The 24,246-nt window shown below is 40.7% G+C and overlaps 2 protein-coding genes across 5 annotated transcripts in view; one reads left to right on the top strand and one right to left on the bottom strand.

The window, feature by feature from the left end:
- The first annotated feature begins 204 nt into the window (after window positions 1-204).
- Window positions 205-22,394, top strand: YY1AP1 (YY1 associated protein 1). Of its 2 annotated transcripts, XM_064477827.1 has the most exons (10): window positions 205-477; window positions 1,736-1,937; window positions 2,467-2,553; window positions 3,503-3,674; window positions 5,123-5,267; window positions 6,414-6,564; window positions 10,023-10,139; window positions 10,534-12,231; window positions 14,171-14,220; window positions 20,321-22,394. In XM_064477827.1, the coding sequence occupies exons 1-9, from the start codon at window positions 458-460 to the stop codon at window positions 14,201-14,203; spliced, it is 2,625 nt and encodes an 874-aa protein (XP_064333897.1). In that variant the 5' UTR covers window positions 205-457; the 3' UTR covers window positions 14,204-14,220; window positions 20,321-22,394. The 2 variants fall into 2 exon arrangements, with proteins under 2 accessions (XP_064333897.1, XP_064333898.1); XM_064477828.1 differs by lacking the exon at window positions 14,171-14,220.
- DAP3 (death associated protein 3) overlaps window positions 15,625-24,246 on the bottom strand; it is a 27,192-nt gene continuing 18,570 nt past the window's right edge. For all 3 annotated transcript variants that reach the window (XM_064477830.1, XM_031436120.2, XM_031436119.2), the window contains 9 exons: window positions 23,083-23,191; window positions 22,857-22,949; window positions 21,872-22,002; window positions 21,115-21,195; window positions 20,870-21,028; window positions 20,294-20,353; window positions 19,722-19,811; window positions 16,942-17,059; window positions 15,625-16,006 (listed from right to left, as the gene is read on the bottom strand). In XM_064477830.1, coding sequence (XP_064333900.1) covers window positions 15,921-16,006; window positions 16,942-17,059; window positions 19,722-19,811; window positions 20,294-20,353; window positions 20,870-21,028; window positions 21,115-21,195; window positions 21,872-22,002; window positions 22,857-22,949; window positions 23,083-23,191 — 927 coding nt within the window. In that variant the 3' untranslated portion in view covers window positions 15,625-15,920. The remainder of the gene's footprint in view (window positions 16,007-16,941; window positions 17,060-19,721; window positions 19,812-20,293; window positions 20,354-20,869; window positions 21,029-21,114; window positions 21,196-21,871; window positions 22,003-22,856; window positions 22,950-23,082; window positions 23,192-24,246) is intronic.

Raw genomic sequence — 24,246 nt, 5'->3', positions numbered from 1 at the left:
TTGTGGGCGGGGCCTCTATTCCGGCACCCAATTGGCCCACAGACACCTCCGTTCTCATAGGATAAACGATTCGTTTGGCTTTAGAGACACCGCTCATCATACCCCGCCTCTCCCGAGCGTGGACCGGTTCTGCTTAACCAGTCGTTGTCGTCGAGGGGCGGGGCCCCTTGACGCAGGCCGGAAGTTGTAGGCGCCGGAGTCTATGCATAATGCGGAAGCGCTCTTGGCGTTGTTTGCTTCGTGAGGTATCTGGCGCGGCTCACTTAAGATTCTCCTACCTACTCCTTACGACTCTTGCAGCTTTTGTCTTTTCTCGCATGGGATACTTCTACCAGCTAATAGTGCCTCAGGCAAAAAATAAAAAAGTAGAAGTTCCCCTAAAGCCTAACCTGCGTTCCCTCCTTACCGCTCCAAAGTGACAGCCTTCCTGACTTCTAACCCAGTGGACTGGCTTTGTATGTCTGTATATCACATTATGTAAGTAAATCGGAGTACGTATTCTTTTGCCTATGCCTTTTGCACAATATGGTTAAATTCTTCCCAGTACGTGCATAGTAGGGTAATACTTGAGCCTTCTTATCACCATTTATCATAAGCTATGATGTGTTTTAGTACATCCCCTTCTTACTTCATGCTAGAAGGTCTTTGACTTTGTTTGTTTGTTTGTTTGGTCTTTGACTTTTTACAAAAGGAAGGCAGGGCAGCCGAATGGATAAGAGTTGGAGAATGGGAGGAGCTAGGCTGGGATGGGAGTAATAGGTAAATGAGAGAGCAGATGCTGTGCTTTGAGAAGATTCTGTATCACCATTAAGAAGAAGTCCCACTTTGAGATTTACAAATGTTAGCCACTATATATAAAAATAGATTTAAAAAACAGTTTCTGCTGTATAGCACAGGAACTATGTTCAATATCTTCTAATAACCTTTAATAAAAAAAAAAGAATATGAAAACAAATATATGTATGTATATGCACGACTGGGACATTGTGCTGTACACCAGAAATTGACACATTGTAACTGATGGTACTTCAATTAAAAAAAAATTAGAAAAAGAACAAGTGGATATCAATGTGATGCAGAAATGGTGGGTTCCCAGTAGCTCCTTGACTGCTCTGTTATTCAGACATTTCCCTACTCCTAGATGTTTATTTTCCCCTTCATTTCTATATTACTTACAGAATGATTTTAGAAGGGGACAATTCAGAATCATCTTATTTGAATCTATGCTAACAACTTTGGGAGAAGATTTGTATAGGCTAGGAGTTTGTCTATTGGCTAAAGTGAAATCTAGAGATTAGCCGTCTCCTGAACAAGCGGAATTGGGAGGATGGAAATCTCTGAAGCCCAGAAAAGCAGCTGGGGTTAAATCTAGGTGAACGATAACAGGGAGCTCTACTAGAGCAATGGCGGTGGCGGAGGAGAGAAGTGGAAGGTTCCAGAGCTGCTCCTCTAGAAGCGTGGTCAGATCTTGGTGCCAGGTCACATGTGGGGAAGAGCAAAACAGAGAATCAAAGATGAGTCTGTGCCTCTAGTTTGACTGATGGGTTGAGAATGGTTCCAGTGGGAAAATGAATTCATGAGCAAGAATGGATTTGGGGTTATGATAACGTGTTCATATTTAGGCAAGTGAGTAGATGGAAGTCATTCATACTCTCTTAGTCCACCATTAGAAGGAATTGGATGTGTTGTGGACCTAGGGAAATACTCACATTCAGTCATCTCCTTTTGAGGGTAGGTTTGAGGAACCACTGGCCAACTTGCTAAATGAGCAGCATCGCACAGTGAAGGAGCTACTTGAACAGCCGAAGATGAAGAAATCTTCAGCCAAACAGCAGCAGGAGGTAGTAGACAGGGTTAAGCCCCAGAGTGAGAAAGTTCATCAGACTCTGATTCTAGACCCAGCACAGAGGAGGAGACTCCAGCAGCAGATGCAACAGGTGAGACTCTTCTCTGTAATGTTAATGCTGGATCATCCATTGGCTTGACTCTGAAGCCAAAAATTAGCAGGTTTACAAAAGTCAGAAATAGGTGTCTTAATAACCATGGAAACCACAGACCACAGGATCTTCACATCATCCGTTAGGATCTTGAAAGGTTATCATGTTCGTGTCCTTATGGCTCACGTAAGAGTGCATGCAAGCACCCTGAAAGTATTCAGAATTACAGATTTCAAAGAATCTTTAGCAATCCCTTCTAAATTTAACAGCCTTACTGCCAGAGTAGTTTTTTCTTCTTTCTAATCTAAGTCCCTCTGGCTTGAGGTTAAACTTCCTCTGGTTCTGTTATTTTGCTCAAGGGGAACATATCTGAGAAAAAACTTCATACCAAGATACTGTGTTGTTCTCATAGTCTCTCTAGAAAGCAAAACATATATGATAAAAGTGCTTACATCTTAGTATGGTCTTCTGAGTTCCTGAAATGACAACATCATAACACATCACTGTATTATTTTCTTTCCCTCTCCAGCATGTTCAACTCTTGACGCAAATTCACCTTCTCGCCACCTCCAACCCCAGTCTCAGTTCGGAGGCCAGTACCACCAAGATACTTCTTGTAAGGTTTCAAATATCCCTAACTCTAAGGAATTGAGTATGCAGTTAGTTTGGAAGTCATTCTCACAGCTCTTCCCCATCATAAGCTACATTTATTCTTCTTTCCTGCATGTTTTGGTAGCTGTTTGTATGGCTCCTGCGTTTGCTGAGTGAACGTGAGCCACTGATTCCCATGAAAGGATGGAGAGTGTATTCAGTTTTCTTTAGACAATCCCTCTTATTTTTTTGTTGAGTTCTCTTCCTCACCTTTAGAGCTACCCATCTTAGGTTTTTTAGTACTTCTGTTCTTTTTATTGAATTTATTAAATGTTTATAAGGATCCTATCAGTGTTTTATGTATAAAATTAATATCGCTCATGACATTTTGAAATCTTTTGGAGGGAGGTCTTTTAATTTCAAAATTTTAAATTCTATAAAAACTGCCCCTGAACTTCAGGGCTCGTAAAGATGATATTCTTTGCCTCTTGGGTAAGTCTTTTTGGAGTTTGAGGAGTATGTTGGCTAGTAGTCTAAGCGTCCTTGGATAGTCAGCATGGTGTATCTCCGTCTCAGATTGTTCAGAGGATCATGAGAAGTACTTTGTTCTAGGTGTTATTCAGAGAAACCCAAAACAATTTCTTTTCTCTCTTTTATTTTTCTATTTTAAGTAATGGCTCTCATTCTTGAGAACCTTAATTCTAGTTGGGGGCCTACGTCGTATGTCCAAAAGGCTGAGGAACACTCAGACTGAGAATAAAACAAGAACAAATTAGTGCTTCACAAATCCCCGAATTTCTAAGGACTTAGCAAAAGAGCGGTCTTAATAGAATAATGTTAATTGTGAAAGACTTTATGATGAATTTTACTTGTTTCTATCCTGTTATAGGAAGGACAGTTTTTCACTCAGAGGCTAAGGGCTGCTGGTATTAATTGTCTGAAACTTAGATTTCCTTTGTGTCCTGTTTTCCCAGAAAGAGCTGGGAACCTTTGCTCAAAACTCCATCGCCGTTCATCATCATTTCAACCCCAAGTTTCAGACCTTGTTCCAACCCTGTAACCTGATGGGAGCTATGCAGCTCATTGAAGACTTCAACACACATGTCAGCGTTGACTGGAGTCCTCGTAAAACTGTCAAGAAGACCGGTAGGGGGCAGATGTGTCCGCTTGAAGTTTTAACTTACAAGGAGAAGTGGGAGTCTTAGCCCGTAGGTAATTTCTTAGGGATAGTTTCCTGAGGTTGGAGGAGATAGGATATTTGTAATTTCTTCCTTCTGTCTTGTATCCTCCCTCTGTGCTCATTATCCAAGTTCTAGAATTAGATGATAATACTAGGACTTAAGTAAGGGATGGAGGCAGTGGACAGGACACGGCTGTGGAGGGTAGAGAGGTGGCACTCGGTGCTAAGGTTTGGACTTAGATGTGAGGGTAAGCATTAGGCGTCAGGTCAAGACAGACTGATAAAGATGGAAGTCAGGTGGTAAAGTCAGGTTGTGTTTAGGCTTTTACTCTCTTCTTTATTAGGATCATTTTATTTCCTGTAATGATTGTAGTGACATCTCCATTTTGAGTGACATGTTGATTTGGGAGGTAGGAACAAATTAGAGATGATGTACATTTGCCGCGTTCAGTATTTTAAAGAAATGTTTATGCAGCTTTGGTTTTTACCTTGCATTGGTTTAGTATTTTTTGAGAAAATATCTGCTGTTTTTTTAAACCAGGTATTTGCTTCTGATTTGTTTCATGGTTCAGCAAATTAGTTGTGGTTTGCTCTGGATTTGGGTTTGTCTTTGGACTTGATTTTAAATTCCTGACTCTTCCAATTAAATTGAATATAGTTGGATTTTGGTGCATTAAGTCATGGACACTGATCTCCAACTACTTTATTAGTTATATGTTGGTAATGAAAACTTAACACTGAACTTATAGTAATAACTTACACATAGAGCACCCTGTGTTTTTCTTCTGGGTATATAAAGGTAACACTTATGGAAGCACACATAATGGATATTATAGTGCTTAACTCTGGAAAAGCAGAAGTGCCTGGAATTGAGAGGCTTAGACAGCAAGACAGAAATGAATGAGACTGAATTGTCTCATTCTTTTTATGGCTTTTTGATGAGAACCTCAGGAGGAATGTAGGAGAACTTAATGAAAGTTAAGTAAGAGCCAAATCAAATAAAATTTGGAGTACCAGGTTTGTGAGGTAGATTAAAGAAGTTGGAATCTTATCCTGGAAGAAAGAATCGCTGAAGGTCACTTAACTTTCAAGGATTTAAAGGGGGAAAGAGGTAAAAATTTGTTGAGCATACACTGTGTGCCAGGTATTACAAGGTGCTTTGTAAGCAATTATATTACTTAGTGTGTTAAGTGTTCCACCTAGGAAAGAATAAGAGAATGAACTTTTAATAACAGTGAATGGGACTTCTTTCAGAAGGTGTATGTTAGACTGAGAAAGACTATGGAAACTTTGGGTGGGAGGGCACCGAGTTAGGTAGGGGCAGCTCTATCTAAATGCAAAAACAGATTCAGAGCTTTTGTGAAGCCCTCTTTTGTTACAGAATGTCATTTATCACAGATTTTTTTCCTTACAGCCTATGAATTTCCCTGTTTGCCAAAGCAAGTAGCTTGGACCCTAGCCACAAGCAAGGTTTTCATGTATCCAGAGCTACTTCCAGTGTGTTCTCTGAAGGCAAAGAATCCCCAGGATAAGAGTTTCTTCACCAAGGCTGAGGACAAGTAAGGATTTATAGTAAGGGAACAAAAGCACGAAATATCCCAAGGAGAAGACCGAGTTCTTTTTTTTGAGGAGCTTAGGGGTAATAAGGCATGTATAATAAAGACTGGGTGCACAGGACCAGAAGGAAAGCAGTGTAGATGGGCACAGATCTCTGTGTGTGCCTGTTGCAGCAGTGCCAAACCCTGCTCTTTGAGGGAATGACATGCGCATTTTTGAAACATTTTAAATGGTTTCTTTCATTTATTGTAAAAACTAACTTCATAATAATGTTAGAGGAAATATTTCAAAAGAAAGCAATTTTTTGATCCATTATCCTAAATCACCCCAAGATGAATGATTTTTTCTTTTTTGTGCGTCTTACGTAATTATGGGCAACTTAAGTGTACTTTGGATTTGCTTTTTCTAACCTAACGTCTTCTTGAAATTGTTTTCCTGTGTTCTGTGCTTTAATTTTGTCCTTTTGTTTGTTTGTTTCCGTATATTGTCTTTTAAAGCCCTATGATTAATATTTAAATACTAATGGCCCTGAGATAGTCTTTTAATTTGCCACTCCCCCACCCCCGGTTGTTTTAGCTGTAAATGAGGCTTCCCCACGATCTTCGTGTGTAGAGCCTTTAAAAATCTTTTGAGTTTATCCCTTTGGGTAAATTCTCAAGAGTGAGATTATTGGATAAAGGTCGTGACCACTTTTATAGCTCTTGATATGCACGGCCGCACCGCCATGAGCACACATACACGCGTAACGGTGATTGAATGTTTTGTTGGGAGGTAGTGTTGGTGCCGATTTAATGTGCCTGATGTGGTGCCCGTTATTCATTTTTTATTTGTTTACTAGAATTATTCTCCTTCCTTTCAAACTTCACTTATATTATGAGTATAAAGCGCATCATGTCCCGATACTTGTGAGGGATTTATGCTTAGCGTTTCCTCTTCCCACCTGATTGTGCACTCCCCATGGAGTCTTACTCGTACAGTACTTAGTAGCGCTCATTAAATACCTGAAATTTTCTGTTGACTTGCCATTAAGTTGTACAAGAATTAGACGCAGAAAAAGTGCATTATGGGATGTGGATGGAGTTCGTCTGGGAGGCTTCTCAGCAGGGTGGACTGTGGACTGTGACTGAGTGTCATTGCTCCTTTCTCAGTTTGTTAGCTTTAGGGCTAAAGCACTTCGAAGGGACTGAGTTTCCTAAGCCTCTCATCAGCAAGTACCTTCTCACTTGCAAGACTGCACACCAACTGACAACGAGAATCAAGAACCTCAACACGAAAAGAGCTCCTGACAACATCATTAAAGTAAGTGCTTCCTGCATGCGCCCCTGGGTACCTCGGCGAGGTGCAGCCATTCGGTTTTCTTCTTCTTGGTCACAATGAATAGGCTTTTAGCTGAGGCTAATTTCTCCCACCTGCACAGTGGATTAATCACCCTCTTGCCTTTCAGGGACAGTGATCCATTCTTTTCCTGTGAAGTGTCGTCTTCTTCCTCAGTTATGGATATTGCCCCTAAATATACAATGGTTCATATTTTTTAATATTTCTCAAACCTGTTTCCCTCTAGCCATTCACTCTTTCTTTTTTCACTCTAACCTTCTTCAAAGGACATGCAGAAGCCACTTTATCCTTCTCCTTAACTCTTTTTATTTAAATATTTATGTCAAAGTCATAAAAGTGTACACTTTAAAGAGGCAAATAGTTGAAACAGTTTAAAGAGTCAGATGGTTCTTTGAGGCTTGTCATGAAAAACAGTATTTTCCTCCCTACTTCCTGCTAACCAAGGTTTTTGAGGGGATGGCATATTGAACTTCACATCCAGATAGCATTCTTACAATTGTTATTTGATGTTATGGATTTAGGGTTTATGTATTAAATGTAAACCATTGAGGGTGGAGACTTAGTTCTCTCTGCACTCCCATAGTCTCACCACAAGTATGCACATCTTCTGTCCTCCAATTTTCTCACTCTAATTATATCACAATTTTGGCTGGATTGTATTTGGAGTTTCCATGATGAATACTATGTAAATGCTCCCACAGCTGAGCTGTGTAGTGTATCATGATTACTTTGCTTTTCTTGCTGAATATTTTCTCGTGGAGTTAAAATTGCATTTTTGGAGGGTTGGTGGGACTTGATCTTATTATGTATTTGTACCCGTTCAACATTAAAGTCGACTTCAGTTTTCTAAATCTGTTTTCAGTGTGTTCAGATATTTTAGGTGTTTTGCTGTCTTCTTCATCCTCCTGAAGAAATGCTTCCCAGAGCCCTGTGAGGCTGTTCTGCTCTACCCAGGTTGCTCTCTAGGCTTGTGGCCCTGATGTCTTCTTGGGCTTTTTCTGCCCCATCATCCTGGGGACTCATTTTGCCTCTTACTTGTGTTGGATCCTCTTAATTCTGAACCCTATGTCTGTTTGCTTTACTTCCTTGTTTTAGTGGAGCACATCCTAGTAGCATTCTGAGGAAGAGCGCTTGAGAAACACATTTTTAGAGTTAAACTGTATTCAGGGTCTGTCATAACATGACATGACCAGAGTCAGTTTCCTAGTTGACTGGATGCCTGGTTTGTGTGTGTAAGTGTTGTTACTAGGCGACTTAAGATCTTACCACTGGGGGAAACTGGGTGAAGGACACATAAGACCGATCTGTACTATTTTTGCAACTTGCTGTGAATCTCTAATTATTCAGAATCAGAAGTTTGAAATATGTCTGTATTTGGATCTCCCACTTCTGTGGGTTTAAACACTAGGTTGAAAATCACTTTATTAGAAAATTTTAAGGGCCTTGCTCCATTTTCTTGTAGTTTCTAGTGCTGGCTGTTTAGGAATTTGGTGCCCTTTGGTCTCTTGGACCTTTGTGTGATATCTCTTTTTTTTGTGTCCCTCTGGCAACAAGTAGGATTTTTCCTTTTCTCCAGTGTTTTACAATTTTATGGCAACATGTCTTTTTAGCTTTGAAATTTGTGTTGCTTTTATCTTTTCTCTCATTTTCTCTCTCTTTGTAGGCTTTTACCTTTTAAAAAATTCCTTTTTTGTTTGTTTGTTTTCACGGGGTTTTAAGAGGGGACAAAGCCAAATGGATGCGTTTAAGCTGCCTGTTTTCACAGTAAGTCAGCCCTTAAGTGTTGAACCTGTCGAAGTGTGGATGTTCTCCCCACAAAGATCTCAGATTATTTCCTAATTGGCCACTGAGTGGATTCTTTTCTGCTCTTATCCTATTTAACTTTGCAGTTAAAACCGTAGTTTACTCATTCCTTCTTCAAACTCCTGTCCCCTGATGTCCTGTGATACCAGGACTCTTACCTCAAGCTGCTCCTTCATGCACTCCTGCCCCGCTCTCCCCTCAGCGTCAGTGTTCCGTGATAAATTCTGTGTGTGGTCTTGCCCAGTTTCATGATTTTTGCGATTATCTGTCTCTGTGATTTTCAAATCTGTATCTTTGGTCTAGATTTCTCTCCTGAGCTCCAGCTTAGTGTCACCACCTGTTTAAAGGAAGTCTCACCTCGGTTGCCTCACTGACTCCTCACACTGAACTTGGGTCTCCTTCTGCACCTTCCAGTTGCTGCCGCCGCTCCCCTCCCCCCACTCTCCCTTCTTTGATCTGTTCTTTGGGAATGATGTTACTGCCTAGCTGTTTTCTCAGCCCGTTAACTGAGGAGTTTCCTCGACTCCTCCTCCTTGATCACCACCATTGTCTGTCACCAAGTTCTCAGTTTTCTGTCTCCTGCTGGGGTGCCCACTGGCTAGTTCAGGCCTCCGTCACACCTGGATTAATGCAGTGGTTTTCTAAGTGGTGTCTAATTCTGGCTCCCGTTTATTCTGTCCTGCGAGTTGCTGCCATAGCCACCTGCATGTAATCCTTCAGCGTAGGGTTCAGACTGCTTGGCATGGCACAGATGGCCTGTCCTGCCTGCCTCTGACTTGTCTCCTGAAGTCTCTCCTCATTCCTTAGTTGTTGTGGCCAGACCATCTCTTTGTGCTTCATTAAACATGTCCATGATAATGAACATGAAGTATATTCTGCCTCATATAGCAGAGTGTCCGTTAAGATTCATCTATAGTTGCGCCTGCTCCAGAGAAATCTTTATTGTTCAGCTGTGAGTTGTGTGTCACTTTCTTGTGCACGTCTTTATACTTTTTGATACAAAATGCTATTATTGGTCTACTTGGTTGTCTCTCCCATTAGTCTGTATGGTCTTTGAGAGCAGGAATTGCTTCTTTACTTGTATGTTCAGCTTGTAGCATGGTGCCTGGGAAGCAGAAGACACTCAACAAATGTTGAATGATTGGGTGCATACTGTCAGTGTAAGTTCAGTTTCCCTTTGTTTACTCTTAAAACTGAACTGCCTCAGTCTCTCTGTTCTTCTTTCCCTTCCCTTTTAATGTCCTTCACGCCATTATTTGCTTAAAAGGAAGTTTCCATGTGGCCAGGATGAAGGTTAATCACTTTCATTGCATCTGTTGAGCAGGAGGAAATTTTAAATGACCATTTGCATTGTTTTCTCTGTGACTTAAAATTTTTCCCTTCCTGCTGACCAGAATGGAGAGCGTCAGAAGATACTGAGCAATTGTAAAATCTTCATTAATTAGGTAGTAGTTAATTTGAAATGCAGAAGCATTCAGCACATGCTGTTCATGTATCTGTTTTATGGATGAATGTGTGTGTGTGTGTGTGTTAAACCACTGCCTACCTCGCCCCCGAGCCGGACAGAGGGCATTGTTTCTGGAATGAATGTAACTCATGCTTTATTTCTTCATGCTCAGTTTTATAAGAAGACCAAACAGCTGCCCGTGTTAATGAAGTGCTGTGAAGAGATCCAGCCACATCAGTGGAAGCCACCTGTGGAAAGGGAAGAACACCGGCTTCCATTCTGGTTAAAGGTACAGTCTTCCTCCTCAAAGTGTGTCAGAAGCAGAAGGTCACCAGAAACATCAAAGGCTACTTTGCACCTCTGATGCTTTGGTTGTAGAACTAGGCCTTGAGAAATCTTCAGTCACCCTTCCTCTACTCCTTCTCCACTCTTCCCCCAGGTGATTCTATAACCTTTTAAAAATGAAGGTTAAAATGATAGTTTCCTAAAGGAGATTCAGGGAAGAGCTTCTAGAGTATACAGTTGGAATGCAGTCTTTGTAGACATTTGATCTTGTGCAGAAAAATCCTTCTTGAAGTGATGTCTAGAGATTGTCCTGAAAAGGTCCTTTGCATCTCGAAAGCCCTATGATTTTTTACCAAGTTCTGGCACGTGCTGCATCAGAGTGTTCTTGTTCCCAATAGGCCAGTCTGCCATCCATCCAAGAGGAGCTGCGGCTCATAGCTGATGGTGCCAGAGAGGTAGGAAATGTGATCAGAACCACGAAGATCAGCTCAGACCCAGGTCTTAGAAAAGGCAGCTCAGAACTGGGGAGTGAAACTCGGTACCCACTGCTGCTGCCTAAGGGTGTAGTCCTGAAACTGGAGCCAGTTGCCAATCGTTTTTCCAGGAAGGAAAAAGCGGTCATCCAGAAGCGGTCATCAGCCCTGAAGCCCCTCCTTATCAGACCCAGCCCCTCTCTCCAATCTAGCTCTGGCTCTGGGAAGACACCGGCTAGGTCAACTCAGTCAGAAGCCCCTCCGAGCAAAATGGTGGTCCGGATTCCTCGCATGATCCAGCCAGCCACTGTCTTACAGAAAGTGCCAGGTGGCCCTCCGCCGGGGGTCGCTGGGGGCGACAGTTTTGAGACTCCAGCAGCACTGCCTGCTACACCCCCTGATACCAAGACCAGCTTCCCTCTGATTGAGCCCCAGACCCTGGTCCCCTCTGCCCCTGTGCCCAAGGTAATGCTGCCCTCACTTGGTCCTTCTAAGTTTCGAAAGCCCTGTGTGAAACGGAGGGGCTCAAAGAGAAAGGGGGCCAAGACCTCTCTCTGTCTGAAGCCTGCTCCCCTCCTCCACCCTGCACCTGTCATCTTCACTGTCCCTGCCACCACTGTGAAGGTTGTGAGCCTTGGCAGTGGCTGCAACATGATCCAGCCTGTGAATGCTGCTGTGGCCCAGAGTCCTCAGACCATCCCCATCACCACCCTCTTAGTTAACCCCACTTCCTTCCCCTGTCCGTTGAACCAGCCTCTTGTGGCCTCCTCTATCCCACCCTTAATTGTTTCTGGCAACTCTGTGAATCTTCCTGTATCATCCACCCCTGAAGAGAAAGCCCAAGTGAATGTGGACATCAGTTGTCCTTTGGCTGAGGAGAAAAATGTCTTTCAAGGCCTAGAACCCAAATTAGAACCTCAGGAACTCTCTCCCCTCTGTGCTGCTGTCTTCCCCAAAGAGGAGCCCAGCCCAGGGCCTCCACCGGCCGACAGAGCGTGCCAGGAAGAATTGTCGGACAGCAGTTCCTATGGCTGGACTATAGTGAAAACAGAGGAGGGGAGGCAGGCTATGGAACCACTGCCTCAGGGCATCCAAGACTCTCTAAACTCTTCCCCTGGGGATTTAGAGGTAATTGTCAAGATGGAACCTGAAGAGTCTTGGGAGGAAATCTCTGGTGGATTCCCCAAGCAGGAAATCAAAGAGGAACCTTGTGTGGAATTGGGCACTGGCTTTCCACGTGAGGAGTCAGGCGGTGCTAGAGAGGTGAAGATACAGACGGCCCTGCAGCAGGAGGAAGAGAGGAGTCAACCAGCTAAAGCCCCTTCAGCTTCTCAAGAGCCTGCTGATGGAGGAAACTCGGGAGAAATGAGCAAAGGGTCCCCAAAGAATGCTTCATCCTGTGCTGACCCTGACATGGCGCTTAGCTGCCCCCCAGGGAAGCCCGAAGACTTGTCTAGCGCTGATGGTCAGTCAGTGGGGACCCCGGCTGGGCCAGAAACTGGAGGAGAGAAGGATGGGCCAGAGGAAGAGGAAGAAGAGGACTTTGACGACCTTACGCAAGATGAGGAAGATGAGGTATCATCAGCTTCTGAGGAATCTGTGCTGTCTGTCCCGGAACTCCAGGTGAGAGTTGTGGAATCTTCTCACGTATTTTGTGGAGGCAACACTTGTTATTGCTGTCTTTTTGATTTGTAGCAGTCATTGTAGTGGGTGTGGAGTGCTCTATTATTATGGTTTTGATTTGTTCCTCATCACTGTTGCTGTCGAACCTCTTTTCATTATGTTGTCAGCCATTTATATGTCTTCTTTAGAGAAATGTCTATTCAAGGTGTTTACCAATTTTTTTGTGGTGTTTATCTTTTTATTAGTGAGGACTTATTCTCTATATATTGTGGAAAGAAGTCCTTAATCATAGATAGGATTTACAGGTATTTTCTATCAGTCTGTGGCTTGTCTTTTTCATTTTCTTAATGGCATCTTTTGAAGAGTAAACATTTTTGATTTTGGTAAAGTCCAATTTATCAAATTTCTGTAGTATGGATCATATCTTTGGTGTCATATATAAGAAATCGTTGCCTAATTTATGGTCATTAAGATTTCCTCTTATATTTTCTTTTAAATGTTTTATACTTCTTACACTTAGGTCTATAATCCATTTTGGATGTCTGATGTGAGGTAAGGGTCAAAATTCATCTTTTTGCATGTACATATCCAATTATCCCAGCACAAGTTGAAATTTATTTTTTTTCCCATTAAAACACCTTAATGTCTTTTTTGAAAATCAACTGACCAGAAATTTAAGTGTTTATTTCTGGACCCTCAATTTTGTTACATTGACCTAATGGGTATCCTTAGGCTAGTACCACTCCGTCTTAATTACTGTAGCTTTATAATGTATTTTGAAAATGAGAAAAGTCCTCCCAATCTTCATATTTAAAAAATCACTTTGGTTTTACTTCCACATAGACTTTAGTGCCTGTTATCAACTTTTTAGAAAAAAAAAGGCCTGCTGAAATTTTAATATCGATTGCATTAAACTTACGAATCAATTTGGGGAAATTTAACATCTTAACAGTATTGAGCCTTGTAATCGAAGACTGTGGAATGTCTTCCCATTAATTTAGACCTTTTAAAATTTCCCCCAGTATTGTTTTACAGTTTTTGTTGTACATCTTGCATTTCTTTTGTTCAGGTTGCTAAGTACTTTATTTTCCTACTATTTTTAAGATAGAATTACTTTCTTAACTAAATTTCATTTTTGGATTTTTCATTGCTAGTATAGAGAAACTTGGTTTTTGTATGTGAATCTTGCAGTATTGTGAACTTGCTAAACTTGTTTTTAGTTCTAGTAGATTATTTTAAGTTTCTTAAGGTTTTCTGTATACTGGAATATGTCATCTGAAAATGAAGAGTTTTGCTTCTTACTTTTCATTCTGATTTAATCCAGTTGAGTGATGAAGAAAAGCCTCAAGAGACCAGCTCTGCAGCAGGCTTAGCATGGAGACACTAGAAATTGGGGCATGATGATTAGGTCTGCAGTAGAAGAGTCTTAAGCCAAAAAGGGGACTGGATAGATTATGATAGCGTATTTGGGAAAAATTAAGAATCCATATTTAGCAAACTGCCAAAGTAATGAGGCAATTCTTCAGTAAGGACTTCACACATAAATGATGGTATAGCCGTACAACTTACTAGTCTACATTCATGAAAGAGAATGAACATAATTATGAGTTTAGACTTCCAAAGATGGAAGCCACTTTCCCAGCCTCATTTGCAGCTATGTAGGCCTGCCAATCAGATGCAGGTCTTGGCCAGTAGACATCTTCTGGTAAGGGTAAGAGCAGTGGCATCTTGATTTGGGAGGCAGCAGGGGTGGAACTTCTGGGGGCTAGATGGCATTGTCATTAGCACAGGCAGTGTCAGTGTTCACAGCACTGACGACTTCATCACAGCTCCCTCTTCCCGCTGTGGTTAGGATGCTGTCTTTGGCTGCTGGGATTGTGACACTCTCTCTTGGAGGTTCTGTGTGCTACTTAATCCCTTTTCTTTTTAAATTCCTTAGAGTGGGCACTCAATTTACAAGAAAAACCCCTGATACATACAATTTCCAAGGTATGTGGAAACACCAAGGTATAAAAGAATACACTTCTGTGTTTAAAAAAAAATGCATGTATTTTTTGTGTAGAATTTGGTAATAGAAGTTGCCCCTAGAAAAGGGGGCGAGAGAAAGAAAGGAGCTTGAATTTCCATGTTTTTGTGTGGTATGAACTTTGTAACCCATACATGGCAAAAATAATGAGAATAAAGGTGGAGTGAAGCCACTGGACGATATTAAGGGAATTGCATGATATGCTGTGTTTGGAAAGCTCACTGAGGCAGCTCTGTGAAAGATGTACTGGAGGGAGTAGCCAAGAGTAGTTGGGAGCAGAGAACATACAACCAAATGATTATAGTGATTCAAACAAGAAGTGACAGGGTTATGAAGGCAGTGGTAGTAAAGACAGAGAGGAGGAAGTGAGTTTGAGCTGTTGAAAGGACAGATCCAAAGGCTTGACTGTTCATATTGGGAAGTGTATCAGTTGGGGTTCAATCAGAGCAGAACCACATTAAAAGGGATTTGTTAAGTGGATTTAAGCTTTCCAGTTGTGGGAGTGGTTAAGCAATCTCCGTAAGGCTGTTACCTTTGAGTCTGATGCTAGAACATCAGTCTAGCTAAACTGGGGACTGGCTCAGGAGGTTTTAATTTTGATAGGGAATCCTTGAGGCAGTGGTTTAAGGGTAGGGGCAGCTGGCTCTCTAGTGAAAGATGTTGATATGCATTCACAGACTCTCTCCTGCATAGTAATTTTTCAAATAAAGCATTATAAAATCCAAGTTGTAAATGGTACAGCCACGTACCATTCAGTGGGTGCCTACTATGTGTGAGGCACTTACATGGAAAGTGACTATATGATTTAATTCTCACAAAACTCCTGAAAGTTTGGCACTATTATTACCATTACATAAGGTGAAACAGAGATAAGGTGAAATCTGAAGTCAGGCTAAGACAGATAGCTGACAGGTGGCAGGTCTGGGGATCAAACTTCTCTACTACCAATAACCTGGGTATGGGGAGAGAATGAAACTCGGCTGAAATTGATTTGAGTCACTATTGTCTCATGTCTCACAAAGATGGTACACAGTACATTCTATATGGATTAAATATAAGTTAATTTATTACATACAGTGTATGCTATAGGGGTTTAGTGCTTAATTCTTTTTCAGGAACCTGTATAAAGTGCCAAACTCAGCTGGAGTTTCAGGAAGGTTCTCAGGAACCACTGATGAAAGTATAAACAGGAAGTGAATGGTCTGGGAAGGAGAAGTTAAGCTGTGAATTTCAATCGCCTAAACTGAATAAAGTCTGGAAAATTTCTGTAGAATTCAGTCTCTTCAGACCCCCAACAAGCAGAATGCCAAAGAAATTAAATTTGGCCTATCTGAAGGCTCTTTCCATCTTATAAATCTAACACAACATTTTAAAAAAGATACTTAATTTAATTCTTAAAGAAATGATACATGATTATTTAAATGTGAAAATCATATCTAATAAACTGGTATTAGTTTCAAGAACAAGAGGACATCTTACTGCCATCACAGTCACTTCCCAAGGAACCCATTTCAGCGAAGGCTGGGAGCTGACTGCAGTCCTGGTCGCTGCCATGAGCCACTCCTTGGCTGCTCTTCTCGTTTACTGAAGAGTGGGTCCCGCCATCTGAGTGGGTCCATTAAAAGAAAAGTCCATTGGCTTCCACGCATGTCGTGACCACGGCTTAGAGGTAGGCACAGAGCTGCTCCAGCTGCCTGGGATTCCTATTACTTAGGAACAGCAGCTCCTTTTTCCCTTCTTCTGTATGAGCTAAAATGGAGTCGAACACAAGTAATTGGCAGTTTTCTCCTGCAACACTGTTACCCAGCAAACTCTGTAGTCAGAGGCTGTGTTATCTGGGTTACATTCCGATGTAATTAGCACTCCCAAGAGACCTCACTTCTAGACCCTTTTACCCCCCCAATATTATTTTTTTCTATGCATAATTTCCTTTTGTCTCTATTCCTCCAATCCAGCGTCTCTCTCTCCCTCTGTTCCAAGAATATCTTCTGGACTTTTAGGACTTTGTCAAACCTCCCATGCCCTTAGGAAGCTCACTACTGTGGTTCCCAACCCACCATGTTGCAGCTGCTTTATACTCCTCCCCTAATAACCTACTCCAATTGCAGCTAATTCTCTATTATCTGGTGATAGAACAGCCTTTCCTTTTCCTCTACAACCCTTAACCCCCAACCCACACCCAGAACCAAGGGCAAGGCTAAAATGAGCAGCTGCAATGCTTTCATATACATATACCAGGACAGGTACAGCAAGGATTTGGTCTGGTGGAGTAGCCTCTCACACAGTATCAATTATTCTGGGGGTGTCCTAGCATAGGAGTCTCCCAATCCAAGTTTGTTGAGTGATGGATAAATGCAGCAGTGAGAGGGTGGCAGCAACCCAAGCACCTGGAAATTCTGCCAGTGGCTGGGCTTGGTCTGGCCTCCCCTGTTAGCATGAGCATCTTATTCTAGACTAAGATGAGAATTTAGGGAGAAATTTAATGCCTTTCATAAGTTAAACTTTAACCACTCCCCAATCCCACACCTTCTGTACCATCTAATCAACCAGAAGTCAAGATACAGGGAAAAAAGATGAAAAACAAATTACAGGCTGCTGCTGAGGGAAGAAGAAATCAAGGCTCTGATTCAGTGGGATTCTTCTGTGAGCACAAAGCTCTGATAGGGAAAAATTAAGCAACTGACCGTTCTCGTGTTGAAGCCAATTGTTCTCCAAGTAATACTGAATACAACTTTCAAATTCCTTTGGGTTATATTTGGAAACCAGGATGGGAATAAAGGGATCCAGGGCATCAAATCCTTCCTGGAGAAGAAGCATAAAGACACAGTATTCATTAAGTGACAAATCAGCGGAGAGATCAATTTTATTTAAACACGTTGAGGGTAAGGCCTTTGCTTTTGTTCTATTCTACTCTGCACTGTCTGGCTACCCTCCCTGATAGTGGCTGGCTACTGTTCAATGTGGCCACAAATATTGTTTAAAAAAGAGCTAATGCTTGAAGGGGAGATGCCACTTTCTGACTTCATAGTCAACAAGAGTTTTGATAACTCATATACTTAAAAATAGAACAAACAAAACAAATAAGGATGGGGAAAAAGACCCTAAATGGAATATAAACTGAAACAAATGAATCAAACTGTTTCAGACTTCCAACATAACACTGAAGGCAGGAGGGAAACTAACCCAAACTAACTGCTGAGCAGAGTATCTGAACTAAAGACCCTTAGTCTAAAGACAAAAGCTACTCTAAAAGAAAGGATGCCTTCCTACATCGTCAGCTCAAGGTGAGGCCATTGAGGTCTTCCGGGAAGTGCCAAACCTAAGCCAAATTACCAGGGAGGCAAGGTCTCCCTCCCTCCCCGCACCTTCCTTTATTTCACCAATATGGCACTTTCCACTCTTCTCATCCTTTATTTGGGACTCTGGCCTGCCTTTCCCCTGGATCCACCATCTTCCGCCCAACAAATCTTATCACCCTCTGGCCTCTCCATCAGGACTTCCTTGTAGGAAGGAAGCTGGGGAGGACGTGTGTGATGATATGATGGTTGATGGTCACAAACTGCTTTACCAGCAGTGGAGTCTCTCAAGACTTGGGGTCATCCTCTGTGGTGGACAGGACAGGAAGACTGTTCTGATCCTCAGTGTCCTGAGATTCAGAGAGGCGGAGACTTGCCTAAAGTCACAATGCTGGCTTAAACCCACAGGTCCAATTCTGGTTCCCAGTATCTTTTCAGCTGTACTTTGCTTCTCTAACAATAAAGTTCTTGTGAACATTTAATGTTAAAAACAAAAACAAAAACAAAAAACCTAAAAGATACTGAGCTCTAAATAAAAAAGTAAGAAAAAATTTTTTTTGAGTTCTAGTTCACAGCTTCTTTTTTAGAGTCAAGGGTTAGCAATTCTGAAACTACTTTTACTGTAATCTAAGATTAAGCTAATAGTAAATATAGTGTGAATAATGAGAGCAGATTTCTTATTGTTGGAGATGAGGGTTACAAATATGGAAAGGGGGGCGGATATAACGAATGTTGTGACGCTAGCCTGAATTGGAAGTATCGAACTCATTTTTTTCAATATAGAGAAACAGATACAGATGTGTGTGGATGTGGATATGTATACACATACGCATATAATATACATATATGTGTGTGTGTGCATATTATGAATAGTACATATATCTACTTACTAACTCTGCTGGAGGGCCTAGAAGTGACACCCACACCCCAGTAGCAATAAGTGTATCTAGCATTCTGGTCTTGGTTTCTAAATAACATTTTCCTCCAAAACAGACCAAAGCTCCTTGAAGAAATGGCTGATTATAGGGCTGGGGTATGGAAAGTACAAGATGAGTCTGGAACATAGTCTTGTGCCAAAAGTAAAGAAGTGCTAAAAATGATGAGGACAGGGGAGGAAGGGGATGGTGGGGGAGAGGAATGATGGGAGATATGTTAAAAGGACAGAGAAGCCAGCAGGGCTCCTACTGGCCAAATCTGGAATAATTTAAACACCAAAATAAATAATGATAGTAAAGGTTTAGAAACCATTAAATAAGAATTCACATGTCCACGCTGAAACAAACAAGTAAATAAATACATAAGGGAGAAAGGAAAGTTCTTACATATAAGAGAAGGCCAATTAATACATTTAGAAGAAATGATGGAGCTAGAAAACATCCATTTTGCAATTATCATGGTAACTGATTTAGGGAAGAATCACCAATGGAAACTAAGACTAGTGAGGGGAAGTTTGAGGCGTAAAAGGATATTCACCTAGTCACAAAGTAGAGCTCCACAAGACACTACAAAAGGAAAAGAGTAGCTACTCAGGAGAAGCTAGGTGGACAGAACCTAGATAACTTAGTTAAAGTGTTCAGAGTTTATGTTGCCAGTAATAAGAGAAATAAGTTTCATGTGCTTCCTGATACTACAGACTGAGAAGATACAGTATAACTTCTAACATCACATGTAATCAGGAAAAACTATCCGACAACCCCATAAATATCCCATAAGATAACCAGCATGTACTCTTTAAAAATAGAGATATAAATATTAAGGTTATAAAACACAAAGACTGAGGAACTGTCCCAGATTAAAGGAGGCTAAAGAGACATGACAATTGAATGCAATGCATTATCCAGAACTTTCTTTTCTTGTAAAGGATATTGGGATAACTGGCAAAATCAGAATAAATTCTACAGATTAGGTTAACAGTATTATACAATGTTAATTTTCTGATTTTGATCATTGTGCTATGGTTATTTATTAGAATAGCTTTGATTTTAGGAAATATACATTATTTAGAAATAAAGAGGCATCATATTTCAAGTTACTGTCAAATAACTTAGGAAAAAAAAGAGAAGAAAGCAAATACAGTAAAATGAAACTGTGTCCAAAAAATAATAATATGTATATATATCTTTAGATGGAACAACTATCTAAGGGTAAACATTTTCCAATGATTTGACCTTTCCCAGCAACTCCTGGGGCAGGTAAGCTTTTCGGGGCTTAAAAAGAGACCCAGTCTGGCTCAATGTCAACACGATGGCTCCTCCATGCTGAAAAAAAGGAAGAAAAGCCAGATTAGAAAAAGACAGAAAAATGCATTTTAATCATCTGCAGATTTTTTTTTTTTGTCTTCAGTGGTACAGCAGTGTGGTTTAGCACAGTTAAATGGCAACTAACATGGTTATTAATTCTAGATTTGGCTCTGACAGTAAATTGCTACAGGATCTTAAATTTATCAAAATCCTTTCCAAAGCTGCTAAGAAGATAGAAAAACACCTTGAACAATTGCAGTAAAGTAAGATTATGCCAATAGTTAAATAAAATGGTTTTGAATAAGTGTACTCCAGTCAAGTGGAAATATAAGAAACCAAATATATAGATTTAAAACTTGGTACAGTTATGGGAATTAAGTAAGATATGAGAACTTTCTATCTAGAAAATTAGAAATTGGTATTAGCAGTGAAACAGTCCCATATCTTTAAAATGAAAATACACTTCTTTCTGAAATGTGCTACTCATCATATGTACTCACCCAATCATTTTTCATCATCTTCCTCAGGTTGTAAATAAGTGCTAGTTCTTCCGGGGCAATCTGCACGTTGGTCAACATGTGAGAGAGAAAGCAAGAGAAGGAGGGACAGAGGAAGAGAACAGAACATTACTTGCTTTGCCTGGATGCTCCCCTGAGACAACTGAATTGACAACTAAAAAAAGTCCTCAACTACTACACAACCATAGTAGCTGACAGTACCACCTCTGGGCTAAGCTGTGTGGCCTCCAGCCCTCCAGCTGCAGTGCTCCTGAGATTAAAACCCATCACCAAGGGGGAAACACCCACTGCTCCCAAGCCACGCCCTTCCTTGGTGCTTCTGATCTTCTCTGCTTAGAAGAAAGAAAACATAGCTTTTGCCTGTCATGCTCTTTTCTAAATACCGTCCCTTGGTATTCAGTGGACAATGGAACGTGGCATCACCTTCTTCTTCCGACACTACATTCACTATATATCTTACTTCAAATATTCCAAGGCAAGAAGACATATGTCCCAGCCTACATATATGATGGTACCAGAAATCAGAGAAACCACAACAGAGAAACTCAGTTTTCCCACCGGACTTTTATCCTCTCTTTTCAGTGTGGTCTTTCCCCAGAGAGCATTGACTCCATCCACTGCCACCAGGAGGTGAAAAATACCCAAAGAACTTTGCCTCTTCAGCTCTTTGAGCACAATCCCAACTGCATCTGTGGCATTCCTCACTCGCATTATGCCCTGTAGGGAAAGAGACAGTGGCTTGCAGACCTCAGGAGGCTGTCTCTGTTACAATGTAGTACACGTTCGGTGTCTTATTTTAATACCTGTTCAACTACTTCTCCCAGAGGACTGCCTTTCTCAGTGCTTTCTCGCTTATTCCAGACATACTTCTCTTGAACTTTTATCTAAAAACAAAAACCAAAAAAGGATACTTAGCCTAAGGATGAAACCATTTCTAGCTAAGAAGGTAGGACGCTAAGGTTGTTAGCAGTCAGTTTTAATCTATTTTTCAAGCCTTGTACGAGACCTCAGCAGGAAAGTGAATCCCTTCGAGCCCATTTCTGCCTGAAGTTCAAAAAAAAAAAAAAAAAAAGGAATTCTGACTAAAAAGTCCAGGATGAAGCAGCCTTGTCATCTGCATTTTTAAGAAGCTTGTAAGTGATGCTCATTTAAATCCAGAGTTGAAAACCCCTGGCTTAGAGATTGTATCCAAGAACCACTAGAGTAGAAGATAATTTTAAGAATACATTTCTGGTTCTGAAAAGGACCTAATCTGGAGAAAACTATGTAGCTGAAAATGTGCTTTAAAGAATTTTACGCTGTAACCTTGGAAAAGTCAGTGAATCAATCTGGACTTCACTATGCTACTCACAAGATGGGAACAGCTTACTGTTGCCTTTTTATTTCATATGGATAAATGAGTTTTAGGGTATGAACTTACTGTTAATAAAATATATGAAAAAAAATGGTATAGTTATCCCAACTACATTATTCGTTCTCCATAGTCTACTGGTACTCTGGACACAAAGGAGATAAAATCTTAAAGATTATCTTGCACCAAACTTCTGGGAATCTAGTCACCTGGCTCAAGAAACGCTCATTTGTAGTTTTGAAATTCTTCAGCCAGACTGAAGCCTCTACAGGTTGATCAAAGCGCTGTTTGTTGTAGGTGGACTGCAGAAGATTGCGACAGTTTTTCACCCAAAGATGAGCTAAAAAAAGGCAAAAGAAAACAAACTAGGCAAGAACTGTGTTCAATTCAAAATACTCTATGCCTTTAAGTTATGGGAGATGACTTTAGTTTCCCATATATATTTCTGAAACCCTTCTTCCTTCAGAGGTTTACTTTTTCGTCTGGTCCATCTTAGTTTTACATATACACACACACACACACACACACACACACACACACACACACAATTTATATTTATATATATATTTATATATATATTTATGAGGGGTGGTAATTGGGTTTGTTCATTTATTTCTATTTGGAGGAGGTACTCGGGATTGAAACTGGGACCTCATGCATGTCAAGCATGTGCTCTATTACTTGAGCTATATCCTCCCCCCATCTTAGATTAAATATTATCATTACAACCAATACCCAAGGTGTACGAAATGGATTAAAGGTCACCTCAGCTTCCTGGCAGTTTTTAAAGATAGTTTGGAAACGTGGATGCACATAACACTGAACAAAACAAGGAGCGATATATTTGAAATATGAGAGCTTAAGTTTTTAAGATCCATGCTGACAACCTAGAATGCCGGTAAGCAGACACATCAGAGGCTCTGTGGGTACTCAAAATTGTTGGCTGATGGCAATAAAGTCTGTGGTGACCTTTACGGTGGGAGTTTATGCTCTTGGGCAGCACCTATCAAAGTGAGGACTGCTGGGCTAAAACTTCATTCTTATTATCAAAAGATTCCAGAACTAGCTCAGACCAATCTGCATCTGGAGCAAAGACCTTTCCCTTAGTCATCAGAACCCTGTCAGAAAACTGAAGCCACAACACTACGACAGTAACAGACTAACCCCGACATGGTAAGGTTAGGAAGTTCTTACCATCAGGAATATGCAGTATCAGCCAGTCCTGTTTTGCACAGAAATGAGTAACATGGCAAAGACTGAGGGTTTTTCCTGTTCCCTGCTCCCCATCTAAAGCACTTGTTAAAGAAAACATTACCAAAAGGAACACTTTGACTGTTAACAAATAAAGCATTTCTTCTTTTCCCACGTTTGAGGGAGGAAAGCATTAACTCAGCTGGCCCAGGCAAGCAGGAAAGGATACAGAGAACGTATCGTACAGCTGGATGAGCAAAATTGGTGTTTTTCAGGTAATGCAGAAGCTCTAGGGCTGGTTTCCTTACCATCAGGCAAGCTTCATTGAATGTCTTCACCTAACAAAACAGGGAAGGAGAAAGGAGAGGGTGGGGTGTGGAACTTCTAGCCAGCTCCTGGTATATACAGTGAGCCTAATATAAGAACCACATCATCAAAAAAACCACAACATCAAATTGCCTATTTTTCATTTATTCAGTTAGGTGAGGTTGGGTCAGTATTGAACTTGAAAATCTAGCCATATAATTTAGCTAAAATTACACCAAGTAAATAGCTTTTGATTATTTCTGTAAATGAAGCACAGATATTACATCAGTTAACTGAAATCTACAAATAATCCAGACACCTCATAACATAACTATGTTTACCACTTAGGGTTGATATAAATGTTAAAAGCGTGTAAAATGTTTAACAAAGTACCTGACACATGGTAAGCATCATATTAAGTGTTAATTCTTTAAAATTTATTTAGTTAATTCTTATTACTGTAACCATCTAGACTTTTCTCTACAACTATAGACACAGTAACTCAGGAGCAGGTGACCAGCTGTCCCACAGCTATGAGGCCATACCTGACACCACCAGCATACAAGACACACCAGAGAACTGACACATAAAATTCATTTGCTTTTTACCACCAGGAATCCTTTGGTGGAAAATTTTGGGAAGCACTGATACATGTGAAAGTGATTTGCAAATAAAGTATTCATAATGTCAACTGATAAGAATAAATATCTAACAAATACTATTCACAAGTATATTAGATAAGGATTAAAACACTTGGTATTTTTTAAAGAAATCTAAACAACTGGATTGCAGAAGGATTTTGACAGGTAAATCCAAACTTAATGGAAAGTGAAACCTTCAAAAACATGATAGATATTAAAACAGAAATGCCATATGAGACAATATGACAGTACTAAAATGCACCAACAATGGTGAGGGGGTTGGTCTTCACATAGGAAATTATGGAAAGAATGTATGAGTAATTCCCTCCAAAGCACTGGTGGTTAGGCCATTCAGAAAACAACTTGAAATAAATTTAGGCCCTCAAAACCAGGAAGCTAGAGATTGTACTGTCTTAGAACAGTTTAGAGTACCAAGGGGGAGGGTA

The sequence above is a fragment of the Camelus dromedarius genome, chromosome 23 (assembly GCF_036321535.1).
Source record: "Camelus dromedarius isolate mCamDro1 chromosome 23, mCamDro1.pat, whole genome shotgun sequence".
Classification (NCBI taxonomy): domain Eukaryota; kingdom Metazoa; phylum Chordata; class Mammalia; order Artiodactyla; family Camelidae; genus Camelus; species Camelus dromedarius.
The sequence above is the reverse complement of the archived record's forward strand: the minus strand, read 5'-3'. Positions and strand labels throughout refer to the sequence as shown.

Coding starts and splice junctions, on each gene's coding strand:
- YY1AP1 (XM_064477827.1), top strand. CDS start 458: ATGTCTGTATATCACATTAT. Junction 10,140..10,533: donor GGCTTCCATTCTGGTTAAAG/GTACAGTCTTCC, acceptor TGTTCCCAATAG/GCCAGTCTGCCATCCATCCA. Junction 12,232..14,170: donor TGTCTGTCCCGGAACTCCAG/GTGAGAGTTGTG, acceptor TAAATTCCTTAG/AGTGGGCACTCAATTTACAA.